The following is a 14,935-nucleotide window of genomic DNA, read 5'->3' as shown; positions in this document are numbered from 1 at the left end:
AAAAAAAAAAAGAATTATGGTATTGATTATCCTAAAATCATTATTTAAGGCAAAGGAAGCCCATGTGGTGGCTTCCAAATGTTGCTGGACTCCAACTCCCATCATCCCAGACCCATCAATCATTTATTATGAAGTCACATACCCACTAAGCACCCCAGACCACTGGCCATGCTGGCTGGCACTGATGGGAATTGGAGTTCAACAACAGGGTTATAATTTGGAGATCACCCTGTAGGTTTTCTCTGCTTTCAAGATTTGGGAATGGTGTGTTTTAAAACTGAATTTGTTTATTGTTTTATGGAGCTGGCTATACACTGCTTTGAGGGTCAGAGAGGACATGGACAGTAGTCTAGAAAATAGATGTTGTGAATAAATGTGTAAAATGAATGAATGAATAAATGCACACATAAATAACAGCGCCGACATAATATACTGCTTGAGGGCAACCACCTCACCTTGTCTCATGGGAGGGCCGGCTCTGCTTCAGGTAGTGTGGGGCAAGCCCATCTTTGGCTGATGCTACAGGGCAAGTGATTCAGACAACTTGCTCAAGGGAGAACAGGTGTCCGGTGGTGAACAGAGAGAGGCTGTGTGATTCAGCCCTCAACAGAGGCGATTTCTGAGGGCATCTTCTTCTTCTTCTTCTTCCTCCTCCTCTAACAATCACCTGTTATATCATCGGGAAGTCTGCATTAATCTGAACAATGGATTTGGTCCTAGTCACTCGGCTATGAAAGAGCAAGGCGGGGGTGTTAACAAACACTTCCTGAAAAGCCAAAGCCCGGTAAATCCAGGGCAGGACTAGCTGAAATAAAAGCCAAGAAGGGCTTGAGAGACAGTGTCTTGGATTCCGGCAGCCTTTGGGGGTAAGACATCTCTATGCTTCTATGGCTTTCTGTTTTCAAGGGCTGAAAACCACCTTAGGTGTATTATTTTCTGGGCAACGCATTTTCTCTGGGACATCTATTCAGGTTCTCCTCTGGAGGCAGTGGGAGTTAGCTGACAGGAGATCTCCATCTTGATAGCCAACACCCTGATTTATTTGTTTCCTTATCTGAAATATCTGCAACTGGGTGAATCTGAACAGATCTGGGCAGGCTGTACAAATTCCTCGGGATGCAGCCTGCAGTCAAGGAGCGTCTCCCCAGCATAACCTCTCAGCAAGGAGCTGCCTGCTGTTGACTCAAATTGATACGTCTTTCTGTTTTCTTGTTGGAGTCTGCAAACCATAGATATATCTCTAGGCTGTCTACTCAACAGCTTTCTGTGTAGGATTTGAAAAGGTTTGTTATGTTGCATGATAAGAATGGTACAGACTGAGTCACTCCGAAATGATTAATTTTGTTTCTTTGTTCTGCTTGTTGCCCCGCAAGAACTATTGATTGATTAGATCTCGATCCTGGCATCTTTATTTGCTTGCTTTCTAGAGGACATTTGCATGATGCAGTAATCAGAACATCCTCCTCTCATGTTTTCTCTGTTCAGTTTCTTTTCTTTTTAAACCCAGACCGCAGAAAATCTGACAGCAGCAGAATTTGCTCAGGCGGAGATGATATACCCTCCAAGTGTCCCAATTTTCCAGGGACAGTCCAAGAATTACAAAAGCCACCCCAGGTTCTGATTTGATCCTTGTTGTTGTTTAGTCGTTTAGTCGTGTCCGACTCTTCGTGACCCCATGGACCAGAGCACGCCAGGCACTCCTGTCTTCCACTGGATTTGATCCTGGAATGTCCCTAATTCCTCTGACAAATGTTGCTGCCACCAACCTTGGGGAGGAGGGTGAGCTGATACTTGCCCTGAGTGGTGGCTGAGAGGGAGCATCCGGTTGTCTCTCCATGGCCTCTCCATGGCCGCTGCTGGTGACTTCCTCCTTTGAGCAGCTCGTAGTGCAGGGGTCAGCAATCTGTGGCCCATGGGGGTCGCTTCCATGGCGCCGGGATTCGCGCCTATGCAGACGCAGATGCCAGAAATCATGTCTGCACATACGTGATCCAGCCCACGGAGCAATCGCTGTGGGAGTGAACCGGCCCAGGTGAGGTAAACCTTGCCAACCCCTGTCGTAGTGGGTGAGGAGGAGGAGAGGCTGTGGCCACCAAGAACCAGCCCTGCATGATGTGCTGGTTCCAAGTGGCAAATCGTTTCCATATATTAATAATAATAATAATAATAATAATAATAATAATAATAATAATTATTATTATTATTATTATTTATTATTTGTACCCCGCCCATCTGGCTGGGTTTCCCCAGCCACTCTGGGCGGCTTCCAACAAAGATGAAAAATACACTAAAATGTCACATATTAAAAACTTCCCTGAACAGGGCTGCCTTCAGATGTCTTCTGAATGTCAGGTAGTTGTTTATCGCTTTGACTGCGCATTGCAGTAGTCCAAGCGGGAGATAACCAGAGGATGTACCACTCTGGCGAGACAGTCTGCAGGCAGATAGGGTCTCAGCCTACGTACCAGATGGAGCTGGTAAACAGCTGCCCTGGATTTGACCTGTGCCTCCATGGACAGCTGTGAGTCCAAAATGACTCCCAGGCACCCACCCACCCACCAGGATATATATATATATATATATATATATATATATATATATATAGGTGGGTGGGTGGGTGTATATCTATATCTATATCTATATACTGGTGTGTGTGTGTGTGTGTGTGTGTGTGTGTGTGTGTATATATATATATATATACTGGTGTGTGTGTATATATATATATATATATATATATATATATATTTTCAGTCCCTAAATTGAAATGTGTGTGTGCTTGCTTCCAGACAGGTTTATATTGTGGGATGAGTGTTCCTTATGCATGCAAGTTGTTGTGATGTTTTGATTTTTTGTAGGGTCCGCATGCCATATTTGACGCCAGAATGCCAGAATCCCCTTTAATCTGGATGTACCCTTTTGGACTGGGGAACCCACCCAACCCCCCTTTTTAAAGAACACCTCTTGCCAGCAGCCTGTTTCAAAAATCTGAATAGCTCATATACAACATTAAGCCTGGAAGCACCTTGTGTGCTTACAGAGAGTGGGGCTCATGATCAGGAATGCAGTGATGGGGAAGAGAGTATTTAACCCCTTTCCCCCTCCATGGTGTGACCCTAATGAAAATCCACCCTGACAACTAAAGCTGGGGAGAGGCAAACTGCCCTCTTGGTTACAACAGATTGTTATTTGGATTCCATAAGTGTGGAAGCAGAGTTGCTAATCCGCAACCCTCTTATAGCAGAACGGCCATGATTGGGGACTGGCAAATCACTCATGTCTGGAAGCAATTTTGGAAAAGATCAGATTTAACTACACAAGTGGCTGGAGATGGACTTCAAGCCAATTACCAACTCCACTGTCCTACACATTGTTCGGAATGAAGCGGTAAAATCTGAATGGTACCGTCTCAGAGTGCAGGGGTCTCTCTGTGTGTGAGAGAGATACTTTTGAATGCTCCTCCGCATAAGAATTTTTCTACCTATAGTAATGTAGCAGACCAGGGAGAAGTGGCTGCACTTTACCTTTCTCTGTGATGTCCTAGTTTACCATGCAGAGAATATAAGGAGCATTTATGTGCAGGAACAATTGAAAACAGGACCTCCTACCTGTGATATAAAATGGCAGAGTCTGTCTTTTTTTTTTATAAATAATATTTATTAAATTTTCCAGAATAAAAAAGGAAAGATAGAAAGAAGAGAAAAATATAGTTTACACTTAGTGTCATTAACATCTTTCCCGGACTCCCCCCCCCCTGTTGTATTCCATTTCCCTTAAATTAATTCCACAAATTCTTACCCCAAATTTTAAAGCCTTATTGTAATTTTAAATAACCCATTTATTCCAAATTAATTTATCTTATTTATCTTATTTAACCATTTCTCCTTATATTTTATATACTTCCCTAAGGTCGACCCCAGTTCCCTTCCACGAATTCCCCTATTTTCAAACAACAAACAAGAAAGAAAGGAAGAAAGAAAAAATATGTAATTTTACAGCCTTTGGATTCCAACCCCCCCCCCATTCCCCGGTTCCGATCCCCAAAGTTCATCCATCGTCTACTGCCAGCCTGGTGAATCCACGCCCATGTCTCAGTTCCACTTTGCCGTCTTTTGATAGCTTTTAATTTCAGAAAGTCCAATCTCGAGGAAACTCTCAGAAAAGATCATTCTTCTTCCATCCAGACCTCTATGTTTAAGAGTGTAACTCAAATTCTGTTTCTTGATCCTTTTAAAGTCTGGATGTCCCAAATGCTCCAACTTCAAGTTTAGTCCAGCTCTTATTCTTCAGGTTTCTTTTTCCTGTTCTGCTGCAAAAACCTTCTAATTCAGAAACTTCTTGTTCTCCACAGAGGCTTTTGTTATTCAGGAACATAAACTTACGTCAAGTCCCTTCCTTTCTTCAATAGATAAATCCATTGTCTCCTTTAGTATAGAGACCTCTGTAGACAAAATAATGCTTCGTTTTTGCAGCTTTCCCAAGAGATAACGAATCCTGCTCAAATTCATAGTATTTTTCCACTTGCTGCTACTGTTGCAATGTCCCGGCCTCCCTCTAGAGGGAATATGGTAACTTAATTTCTTTCCAGATCAGACCCAAAAGTCAAATAACTTGTTGCCTTTGTTTCCAATAATTTATGTCCAAATTGTAACAAATCTAACCAGCAAAGCCATCGTAACAAAGTTCTCTCTTTATTTTCCTGCTTTGACAGCTACTTTGACAGCTGTCAAAGTTTCTGTGTCCCTTTGCCAGTCTCTCATAGCGGATCGTTCCCGGTTCCCGGGGGGTTGCACTTTAATTCCCACAAACCAATCTTCTCCTCCAGCACAATTATTGTAATTTCCCTTCGTGAAGTTAAATTTTTTTTTTCAAATAAGCAAGTTCATCTCTCGATCTTAGTTGTCAAATCCTTGCGTTAAGCCATCTACAACAGGGGGGGGGGCGGACTTCCTTTTTGCACCCCCCCCCCCCCGCTCGCTCCAAATTCATAGATCAGATTTCCCTTTTAAGTCCAATAAATTTACTCACGGGTTGTTCTTTTTAATCCAAATCCGAAATTTCCAAAGAAGAAGTCGTTGCTCTCCGCCAGATGGCATGCGGCTTCGCTAGGCAGGGGAAGCAGTGGACTCATAGCACCACACACCCCCGTCACCCGCTCCGCAGCCTTTAAAAAGGCTCCTTCGCGGGTCGGGGGGGCGCAAACGGTGCCCGCCGAGTCACCAAGTCCATGGGCATCTCCGCCCATGGTTTTTGAGGGTCCCCGCGTCGCCGGCGCGGCAGGACCCAACCCCTACCCAGCAGACTCCCTCCGGAGCTCGGAGGGAGTCCGCCATTCGGTGATGGCGCCGACCCGGAAGTCTCCAAAATGGCAGAGTCTGTCATCCTTCCATCTCAGTCTACTGGTCCAAAATACAGCAGCCAGGTAACTGGCTGGGGTTCCATTTAGATCACACTAAACTCCTGTTTTATTTTAAAACACCTGCCTTGGTTGGCCAGTTTGTGTTCAGGCCCAATTTAAGTTGCTCACATTAGTGCTTAATTCCCCAAGGAAACCAGGGTAGATGGAGCTCTCTGGGTTGCTCCACTGCTCTCAGAAGCTTGTGAGGTGGGGTGGTCCGGGAGGTGGCCTTCTCTGTGGCAGCCCCTATGTTGTGGAATTCCCTCCCCACAGAGGTGCGTCTGGCTTCTTCACTCTGCAGCTTTCAGTAAATGCTAAAGGTGCACCTCTTTCCTCTAAGCTTGGACACCTGAGATGTAAATTTTTATGACCCACCCTATTTTTTGTGGTTGTGCTTTTCAGAATTGTATGTTTTAAAAACTGTTTTCATGTTGCATTTCCAATTGTTGTAACCCATGCTGGGTTAAGGGCCGGTAATTAACAACAACAACACCTCATTCTTTGTAAAGGGCAGAATGGCTCTTAGTTATTTTGATTCCCATCTCACATTTGTGGAGTTGAGGTGAAAAAAATGGGAGCAGGTTTTTTGGAGGCTCTCTGCTATCTTCAACCGTCCTCCTTTCTCCCATTGCTTTCTCTGTGTCTCTGGAACTCCTAGAACAATGGAATGATTGCATTATTATCTCTCTTACAGGACAGCTTATTCCTGGAAAGAATTGCACCCCACCCCCAACCACCATGTCATCTCATTTACTGGAATTGCTGGCTGCCATTTTGTTCCTGGTGTCTCCTGGTAAGATCTGTAGGGCAGGCAAAATAAGTGTGTGAAGTTGCTGTATTTTTAGGTGTGGTAAATATGTTTGAGAGTGTATGGCATAGGATGCATCTAGTGGTTGAAAAACAGATGGAAACATTTAAAAGCTGTTTGTTGGTGTTTTTTGGCCAACCACTGAGGTTAGATCAATAGATCCATGTGGGCAGGGAATAGTGACAACAGCATTGAGGGCCAGGATAGTAGCACTGATTTAGACATTCTTTTCCAGCAGAATGTGGTGCTGGAATCCTGAAGTAGGAGGGTGGCCTGTACCATTTTAGACTACAGGAGGGTGATATAAAGAACAAGCAACAGGGAGTGGACTTTTTTCTCCCCGAAAGTTTTACTTTTAATATCTTTGATGTGGTAATGTAAAGAACTGATCTTAAGACTGGACTAAAAATGAGAAACTGAGGGAAACCAAAACTGGCAGATATTTCCATCTTTAACAGCAACATGGTTTCCCAGTATTGCTGCAGGTGTGGCCTCTTTTTCCTTCAATTGCCATCACAAGGCTACCCAAGAACCATCATGTTTTGAGGAAAGGAGAGATCTAGCTTTCATAAAGGCTACTCCCAGTTGCTTGTCTTATTTGTTTTAATTCATGCTTTTTGTCTCAATATTTTTATGTAATCCACCTTGTGAGGTTAGTCAGAAAAGCAGGATGCAAATATCTCAAATATTTAGCTAATAAATGTCTCTTTCAGAAATTGAACATATGAGCCAAAATTCCCTCCGCCTCAGATTGAACTTTGCCTCCTCCATCAAACCTCAGTACAGTGGTACCTCAGGTTACATATGCTTAAGGTTACATATGCTTCGGGTTACAGACTCCACTAACCCAGAAATATTACCTGGGGTTAAGAACTTTGCTTCAGGATGAGAACAGAAATTGTGCCCCGGCGGCGCAGTGGCAGCAGGAGGCCCCATTAGCTAAAATGGTGCTTCAGGTTAAGAACAGTTTCAGGTTAAGAACAGACCTCCAGAACGAATTAAGTTCTTAACCCAAGGTACCACTGTATATACATTTCTTTTTCTAGTAATGGCAACTGGTATCTCCTAAAAACATAACTTGTGAAGTAGGCCTTGATCGTGCACCTATTCCGCACAAAAGTGCAACTTAGGGGGTGTTCACAAATTACATTTGACTAGTGTACCGTCTGTGTGCATGTATACATGAATTTCCCAGACATAGCCAGCAGTCAGCCAGCGGAAGCAGTGTCCAGGCAGAAATCACTGGAGTATCTGGGGAAATCTGGATGTTTGGCAACCCATGTTGGCAGTGTTGCTTTTGATGATTTTCCTTAAAAAAAAGCTCAAGAACTTTCATCTCCCCCTGTGCCCCCACAAATTCTGACCGGATTTTCACTTTTTGAAATATGCCGATCCTAGCATACCCAAAAAGCGGAGATGTACATTTGCACAGTTATTCACGTGTCATATTCAACATGTTCAGCAAGTGTACCGTCTGTGTGTCTGTGTGCATAATAGCTGAGCTGTACAAATCAGCTAGTGTACACTCATTCACACAAATGCTTGTACGTGTGCCGCATTCTGTGCACTGTGTGAACAGTCCTGTGATTACACAAAGTTGTTTGATTTGTCTAATTTATTTAACAACATTCAGATTGCTGCTCGGTTTTAAGGAAACCTCTGAGCGGTTTACAAAAATATAAAACAAAACATTGAAGTGATTGATAAAGACTCTCCTCCTGCAAGAGGGGAGGGGTTGTGGGCGGGATCTGATCTCCGCCTCAAGCAGGGGGCGTTAGCCCCCTGCCACCCACTCACCTGGCTGGCGCACCACGCCCACAGGCAAGCGCCCAACCAGGTGGCTTGGAGGGGGCGTGGACAGCAGCTTAACTTGCTGCTGCACCAGCCATGCGGCCTCACTTTTTGCCATCCCGTCGCGAGTCACCCACCCTCCAGTCCCTCAGAGCTCAGGGTTTCAGTTTCTCTCTTGGCCTTGCTATGGACCTTAGGTTGGTCGCCCATGTCGTCCAGGGGGCCTGGTAGGAATTTTTCCATTTGGCATTAGGCTTTGTGGTTTTTTCGCCTACCTCGTAGCAACCGTCACAACTTTTGTAGGTTAGGCATTGGAAGTTGTTTGTGGTGTGTGGAAGGGCTAGGTGTGGCCATCGCCTACGCCTTCAATTTTTGGGTATTCCGTTAAAGGAATCCGGCGGTCGTGGATCCTGTCTGATGCCTGTGTGGCGGGGGGCCATGGCACGACCCTCGGTGACATCAGGGGAGAGCTTATAGTTGTATTAGCATCAACGGGCTCCACCTACTGGTGAATAAACCCCCCTTTTTGACTCACCCCTCTCCGAGTGGGTGGAGTCAAGTCACGTGATCCAATGCCTAAGCCAATACCTTTTCACTTGCTGTAATCAGTAATGTTGTGGCCTTTTCTTGCCCATTAACCTTATATTACGTGTCCTTGTGTCTTCATTCCACTAAGTGGGGATCGGGTCCTCGAACCACAAAAACAGGTATTTGAAAACATTCAGAAGATGATTAAAATCAACAGTACTTAAAAAGAAAGAAAACCCGTGTAACTTCTACATGTCTGGATAAGCTTGCCTAAAGAAAAATGTTTTAGTCAGGCGCTGGGAGGAGCACAGCGAAGGTGCCTGCATGATATCAACAGGCAGGGAGTTCCAAAGATCCGTTTCCTACAAGTGCAGAATGCGTATTATATGTTGCAATGCCACTTGTAATAGTGCAAGTTCTGCAGATCAAAGTGACCTAAAGGCATATACGGGGTAAAACAATCCTACAAGTAAACAGATCCCCAGCTGTTAAATGCTTTATATACTAGTGGTAACATACCCTCCAACATTTCTCCAATGTAAATAAGGGCATCCTAAGGAAAAGTGGGACGTTCTGGGATCAAATCAGAAACTGGGATGGCTTCTCTAAATTGGGGGTGTCCGTGGAAAATAGGGACACTTGGAGGTCTGTAGTAACATATTGAGCTTCGTTTATGTGGCATGATGGTAATGATATGTGGTTTTATGTTTTTCCAGCTGCCACAGCAGATGAAAACCGGATAATTGGCGGGGGGCCTTGTCCGATCAATTCCCAGCCCTGGCAGGCCGCACTTTTTTCAGGCTTCAGACTGCACTGTGGAGGGACCCTGATCACCAACAGATGGGTGCTCACTGCTGCCCATTGTAAAATGGGAGTGTAAGTGTTCACGGGCAGGGAGAGGGCTGGGGGTTTGCGTGTGCATGCGCACACATAGGAATATCAATATTTGTGCATTTGTGGACATGAGAGGCACCGTATTATTACACTCACCGTACATTTAAAGCACTATGCTACCTCTTCAAACAGTCATGGTTCCCTCCCAAATAATTATGGGAGCTGTGGTTTGTTAAAGGCACTGAGAGTTGTTAAAAAGTAAAGGGACCCCTGACCATTAGGTCCAGTCGTGGCCGACTCTGGGGTTGCGGCACTCATCTCGCTTTATTGGCCGAGGGAGCCAGCATACAGCTTCTGGGTCATGTGGCCAGCTGACTAAGCTGCTTCTGGCGAACCAGAGCAGCGCACAGAAACGCTGTTTACCTTCCTGCCAGAGCGGTACCTATTTATCTACTTGCACTTTGACATGCTTTCGAACTGCTAGGTTGGCAGGAGCTGTGACCGAGCAACGGGAGCTCACCCCGTTGCAGGGATTCGAACCGCCGACCTTCTGATCGGCAAGTCCTAGGCTCTGTGGTTTAACCCACAGCGCCACCCGTGTCGCACCTGAGAGTTGTTAGGAGAGCCCTAAATTCCCCTCACGGAACTTCATTTTCCAGAGTAGTCTTAATAACCAATCCCTTTCCCCATGGAACTCATCACATCTAATCTCAGGGGCATTGTTACAGTGGGGCCTCACCCCTGCTTTTTTTTTTTAATGAAAAAAAAAAATCAGACATTGTTTTACTTTGATTATAGGAAGGCTGGACACTGTACTGTAGCATTTCCAGCCACCCACAGTCTTCATATTCCAGAGGCATCGATAGAGACAAATTAGGATATGCAAATGTGTTGCAATCTTGTGACACCAAGCCTTTAAGTACCTAGCAAGGCCCCTGCAAATCATATGCAAGCATGCGTCGAAACTTCAGCATGGAAGGCATTCCCACACAGCATTAATGTAAATCTCACGTACAGTCATCATGAGTGATCTCACTCGGCAATGGAGTCTTGCTTCTGTTCTCAATCCTGCATAAGTGGCGTCCAGAATCTGCATCCAAAAGACCGAATAATAATGGGCATTTGCGTAGTGCTTTTGAATGTTCAATGAGCTTCGCCTGCACTGTCTCACTGTAATTCATACAAAGCATGGATGGGGAATTCTGTGGCTATCCAGAATCTGTTCAACTCCAACTCCTATCAGCTTCAGGAAGGATGGCCAATGCTTCCCCATCCGTCCTGTGAAAAAAGTGGATATACTTGACCATCTCTGTGAACCGTCCTGAAACCTCTGGATATAGGGAAGTATATAAATTTAAATCACCACCACCACCATCTCTTTTTTCACTGCCGGGTAGAGTTGCCAACTTTTCTAAAGGTGCTGCTCCTATTCTTTTAGCAACAGTCTGGCATGCATGTTGAAAAACGTTGCATCTGCTGGACTTCTGCGATGCTGTTAAAAGTGCAGGGTCAAGTCCAGTAAGAAAAACAAAGCAAAGCACTGTTGGCAGCACTCCTACCAGCCTAACTTGCCATTTATATTTATTTGCTCCTAGTCCTTTTCCTGTCCGTCTCGGGGAACATCACCTCAAACAACTGGACTGGTCTGAGCAGCTGAAACTAGCCTCAAAAGTCATTGTGCATCCGGGCTACAACTCTCGGACCAAGAACAACGATATCATGCTTGTCAAGTTGCTGACCCCGGTTTGCTTAAACAAAAAAGTCAACGTCATTGATTTGCCCACCAGCTGCCCTGTGCCCGGGACCCAATGCCTAGTTTCAGGATGGGGTACCACGACAAGCCCCCAAGGTATGTTGCCTTTGAAAGTGCATCCTTTCAACCTAACATTTATTTCTTATTTTATTTCACGACATTTTATTCCCGCCCTTCCTCCCAAAGGAGCACAGGATGGCAAATTACGAAACAGTTAAAAACAAAGTAATGATACCCATTTTACAAACAATCTTCCCCACTAAATACTTCCAACCAGTGGCGTAGTGTGGGTTGCCAGCGTCCAGAGCCACGCAGAGGGAGGGTTGCAGGGAGGGAAACTAACAGAGTAAGCATGCGCATTCAACTGCCTAATGGCGTCTGCATCACCCAGGTGATTGCAGCTGCAGAGATAAGAAAAGAAGAGTCTTTGGTAAAATGTGTATATTTGTGAAAGTTGCCTACAAAGTTGTGTACATTGGCAGAAATTTGTGCTAAAATCTTGATGAGTTTTCATGAGGACTTTTAAAAAAGGATCGAAAGCCTTTGTGGAAATGTGGAGAACTGAATTTAAGATTGAAAAAAAATGAGAAACTGAGAGAAACCGAAATTAATAGATTGGTACTTCCCCACTTGTACCACAAAGGCTGCAATCCTTTACTCATTTCATTTGTTAGTGCCTATCCCTATCCCTATCCCTATCCCTATCCCTATCCCTATCCCTATCCCTATCCCTATCCCTATCCCAAACCCACCATTTCTCTTATGGACTTCCTCTTCTGAAGGCATAAATAAGAACAGGACAGACATCACTGGGTGAATGAGATGGCTGTGATGATGGTCTGCATGCTTGAAGAATTTGTGGATTCTGATACGAATTAATCTGAACTGCCATCTCCAGTAAAACCTGCAGAATGGAATGCAGATTTCATACTTCTCTGACTTTGTGCTGCAGTTTCATCTTTTTTTTTTTTTTAAAAAAAGGCGTGTATGTATGTTAGGATAAAGTGCATTTAGAAATGCATACTTTGAGAAAAAAGGTGTTCAGAAATGCATAAGATGTCAGGTCCTGCATCTCCTTCCAGTCATCGGACCAAATGACCCCAAGTCCTAGTATAATAATAATAATAATAATAATAATAATAATAATAATAATAATTTATTTATACCCCGCCCACTCTGGGCAGCTTCCCAAAAAAAAAAAAATACTGTAAAACATCAAACATTAAAAGCTTCCCTAAACAGGGCTGACTTCAGATGTCTTCTAAAAGTCTGGTAGTTGTTGTTCTCTTTGGCATCTGATGGGAGGGCGTTCCACAGGGAGGGCGCCACTACTGAGAAGGCCCTCTGCCTGGTTCCCTGTAACTTAGCTTCTTGCAGTGAGGGAACCGCCAGAAGGCCTTCGGTGCTGGACCTCAGTGTCCGGGTGGAACGATGGGGCTGGAGACGCTCCTATGAGAATGAGCGGGGGATACTGCTCTGTCCCCACCCATTCTGTAATGTTTGACGCTCTCTCCAAACACTGTGTTATTGTTGTTTTACAGCAAGCTTCCCCAGTGTTTTGCATTGTGCAAACGTCACCATTGTTGGTCAAGACGTCTGTCGGTCCATTTACCCTAATTATATCACTGAGAACATGGTTTGCGCTGGCACTATGGAAGGAGGCACAGATGCTTGCCAGGTGAGTTGAATTGATTCCCACTAAGCCTGAGAATATTCTTGAGGACTAGGTGAATGCCAGTGGATAAAAGTGTTTTCTGGAATCTTGTAGATTAGCACTCTTTAACCTTTTAAGACAATCCACCTTTAGCCTAATCAAGCATTTGAGGACCCAGTTCTTCAGGTTTTTAGATCTTATTGTGATAGCTCTGCTGTTGTGATCTGTCTCACAATAAGATCCAGTGTTGGGTCACATCCTACCAGTTGAAGACCTGTACCAGTCAGGAAGCTAGACAAGAACTTTATTGTTCCTCTTGAAGAAGAACAGAACAGCAGATAGAACTAAATCCAGTGCCACCTAGTGACGAAGCTATATAATTACGCTTCCCATACAGCAGGAAACCAACTCTACAAGCCAAATGAGGCAGAGATGCAGTGAAACAAGAAATGAAACCACAGAGCAAATTGAATCAAGTGATAAAATTAACCACCAAAAGCAGTAAAAGAAGAAACGGAACCATACGACAAACTGAATTAACCACCAGAATTAGCCACTGAAAGATAATTGCTTGGCACTTCTGCGATTTCTCTCATTTATCTGGGCTTTTATCAGTGTCATGTTGGTGGTTAATTAAACTTGTGGTGTGATTTGGGTTTCCTGTTTCACTATAGCTCTATTTGGTAGGGTTGAGCCATGAAGCTGGCCTCCCAAAAGGGACATCATTCCTCCTCAATGAGCATTAGGACCAGTGAGGGGCTTGCCTTAGTGGGAAGGGGCATAGCCTAGACGGGTGTGTGCGTATGTCCCAGTGAGAGTCCCAAGGGCCAGACAGAGAGTCACATTCAGCCTATGGGATGGAAATCCTTCACTCCCAGTGCAGTCTTCAAAACATCTTCTGTTCTAGATTCACCCTTGATATTTCTAACAAGCTGCCTGAGACGAAAGACAGAATGGTGCCCTCACCAATTCACATACAGAAACTGAACAAAGTGGCAGCTGAATCTTACTTCAATACTGCTGATAGGGTTGTAGGTAAGACTAGTCCTACTCTGAGTAGACCCATTGAAATGAACAAACATGTGTAAGTTAGATCCATTCATTTTGATCAGGCATAGGCAAACTCGGCCCTCCAGATGTTTAGGGACTACAACTCCCATCATCCCTGGCTAACAGGACCAGTGGTCAGGGATGATGAGAATTGTAGTCTCAAAAACATTGGAAGGGCCGAGTTTGCCTTTGCCTGATTTTGATTGATCTACTCAGAGTAAAACTTAGTTGTTTACAACCCATAGTCTTCCACTACCCATGAGGATGGCAAGCCATATAGTACATGGAGCTTGTTCGTCTGCTGCACCTCAATACTGCCCTCCAGCATTTGCCACCTGAGGCCGCTGTCCAAATCTGCCCAATAGTAGGACAGGCCCTGTCCCAACAATAAACACACACCACTAATTAGTTATAAGAAACTTTGAAGATCTGCCACAGGCCTTGTGCAAATCATTCTCCCTGAGCTTTATTTACCTCACAGGTAAACCGTCAGTGAAGGATCTGGAGAAGTGATTGTGCTTTGTTTTGTTTTTCTCTGCAGGGTGATTCAGGCGGCCCCCTTGTCTGCAACGGGAAGCTGCAAGGCCTTGTATCCTGGGGCCCCCAGATTTGTGCACAACCTAGGAGGCCTGGCGTCTATGTGAATGTATGCAGATATGTGGACTGGATCCGAGAAACTATCCGCAATAACTGATGATCCTGTGGCAGTTGGAGCAAAGGAAGCTGCCTTATACCAAATTGGAGCACTGCTTCATCGAGTTCAGTACTAATTACACTGACCAGAAGCAGCTCTCCATTGTTTTAAGGCAGAGGTCAATCCCACCCTTTCCTGGAGATCCCAGAGACTGAACCCACCATCAAGTGCTCTACCACTAAGCTATGGCTGCTCCTCCAGCCCTGAACAAACTCTGAAGTGAGGGGGGAACATGCTTGATGTTTTGTTGTGGATTTCACTAGACTCCCCTAAGTTGGTTTGCGGTGTTTGTGACAATTCTGTGGCGCTGTGTAAAAATGTACAATAATAAAACCTGGTCTTGACCACCAAATCTTCTGCTGCCCTCTGAAACCACCTCAAACTGATGAATGCTTTTTGCTAAAGGGCCAAATTAGACACACCACCTT

The 14,935-nt window shown here is 44.6% G+C and overlaps 1 protein-coding gene across 2 annotated transcripts; it reads left to right on the top strand.

The window, feature by feature from the left end:
* Positions 1-650: 650 nt before the first annotated feature.
* Positions 651-14,859, top strand: LOC309346014 (trypsin-like). 2 transcript variants are annotated; one of them, XM_081869639.1, is made up of 6 exons: positions 651-866; positions 6,090-6,188; positions 9,239-9,398; positions 10,952-11,205; positions 12,651-12,787; positions 14,355-14,859. In XM_081869639.1, exons 2-6 carry the CDS (start codon positions 6,134-6,136, stop codon positions 14,505-14,507), a joined length of 759 nt encoding a protein of 252 aa, XP_081725765.1. In that variant the 5' UTR covers positions 651-866; positions 6,090-6,133; the 3' UTR covers positions 14,508-14,859. The 2 variants fall into 2 exon arrangements, with proteins under 2 accessions (XP_081725765.1, XP_081725766.1); XM_081869640.1 differs by lacking the exon at positions 651-866 and adding an exon at positions 999-1,283.
* Positions 14,860-14,935: the final 76 nt, after the last annotated feature.

This window comes from Podarcis erhardii (assembly GCF_964252035.2).
Source record: "Podarcis erhardii genome assembly, chromosome: 7".
In the NCBI taxonomy this organism is placed as follows: Eukaryota; Metazoa; Chordata; class Lepidosauria; order Squamata; family Lacertidae; genus Podarcis; species Podarcis erhardii.
The sequence above is the reverse complement of the archived record's forward strand: the minus strand, read 5'-3'. Positions and strand labels throughout refer to the sequence as shown.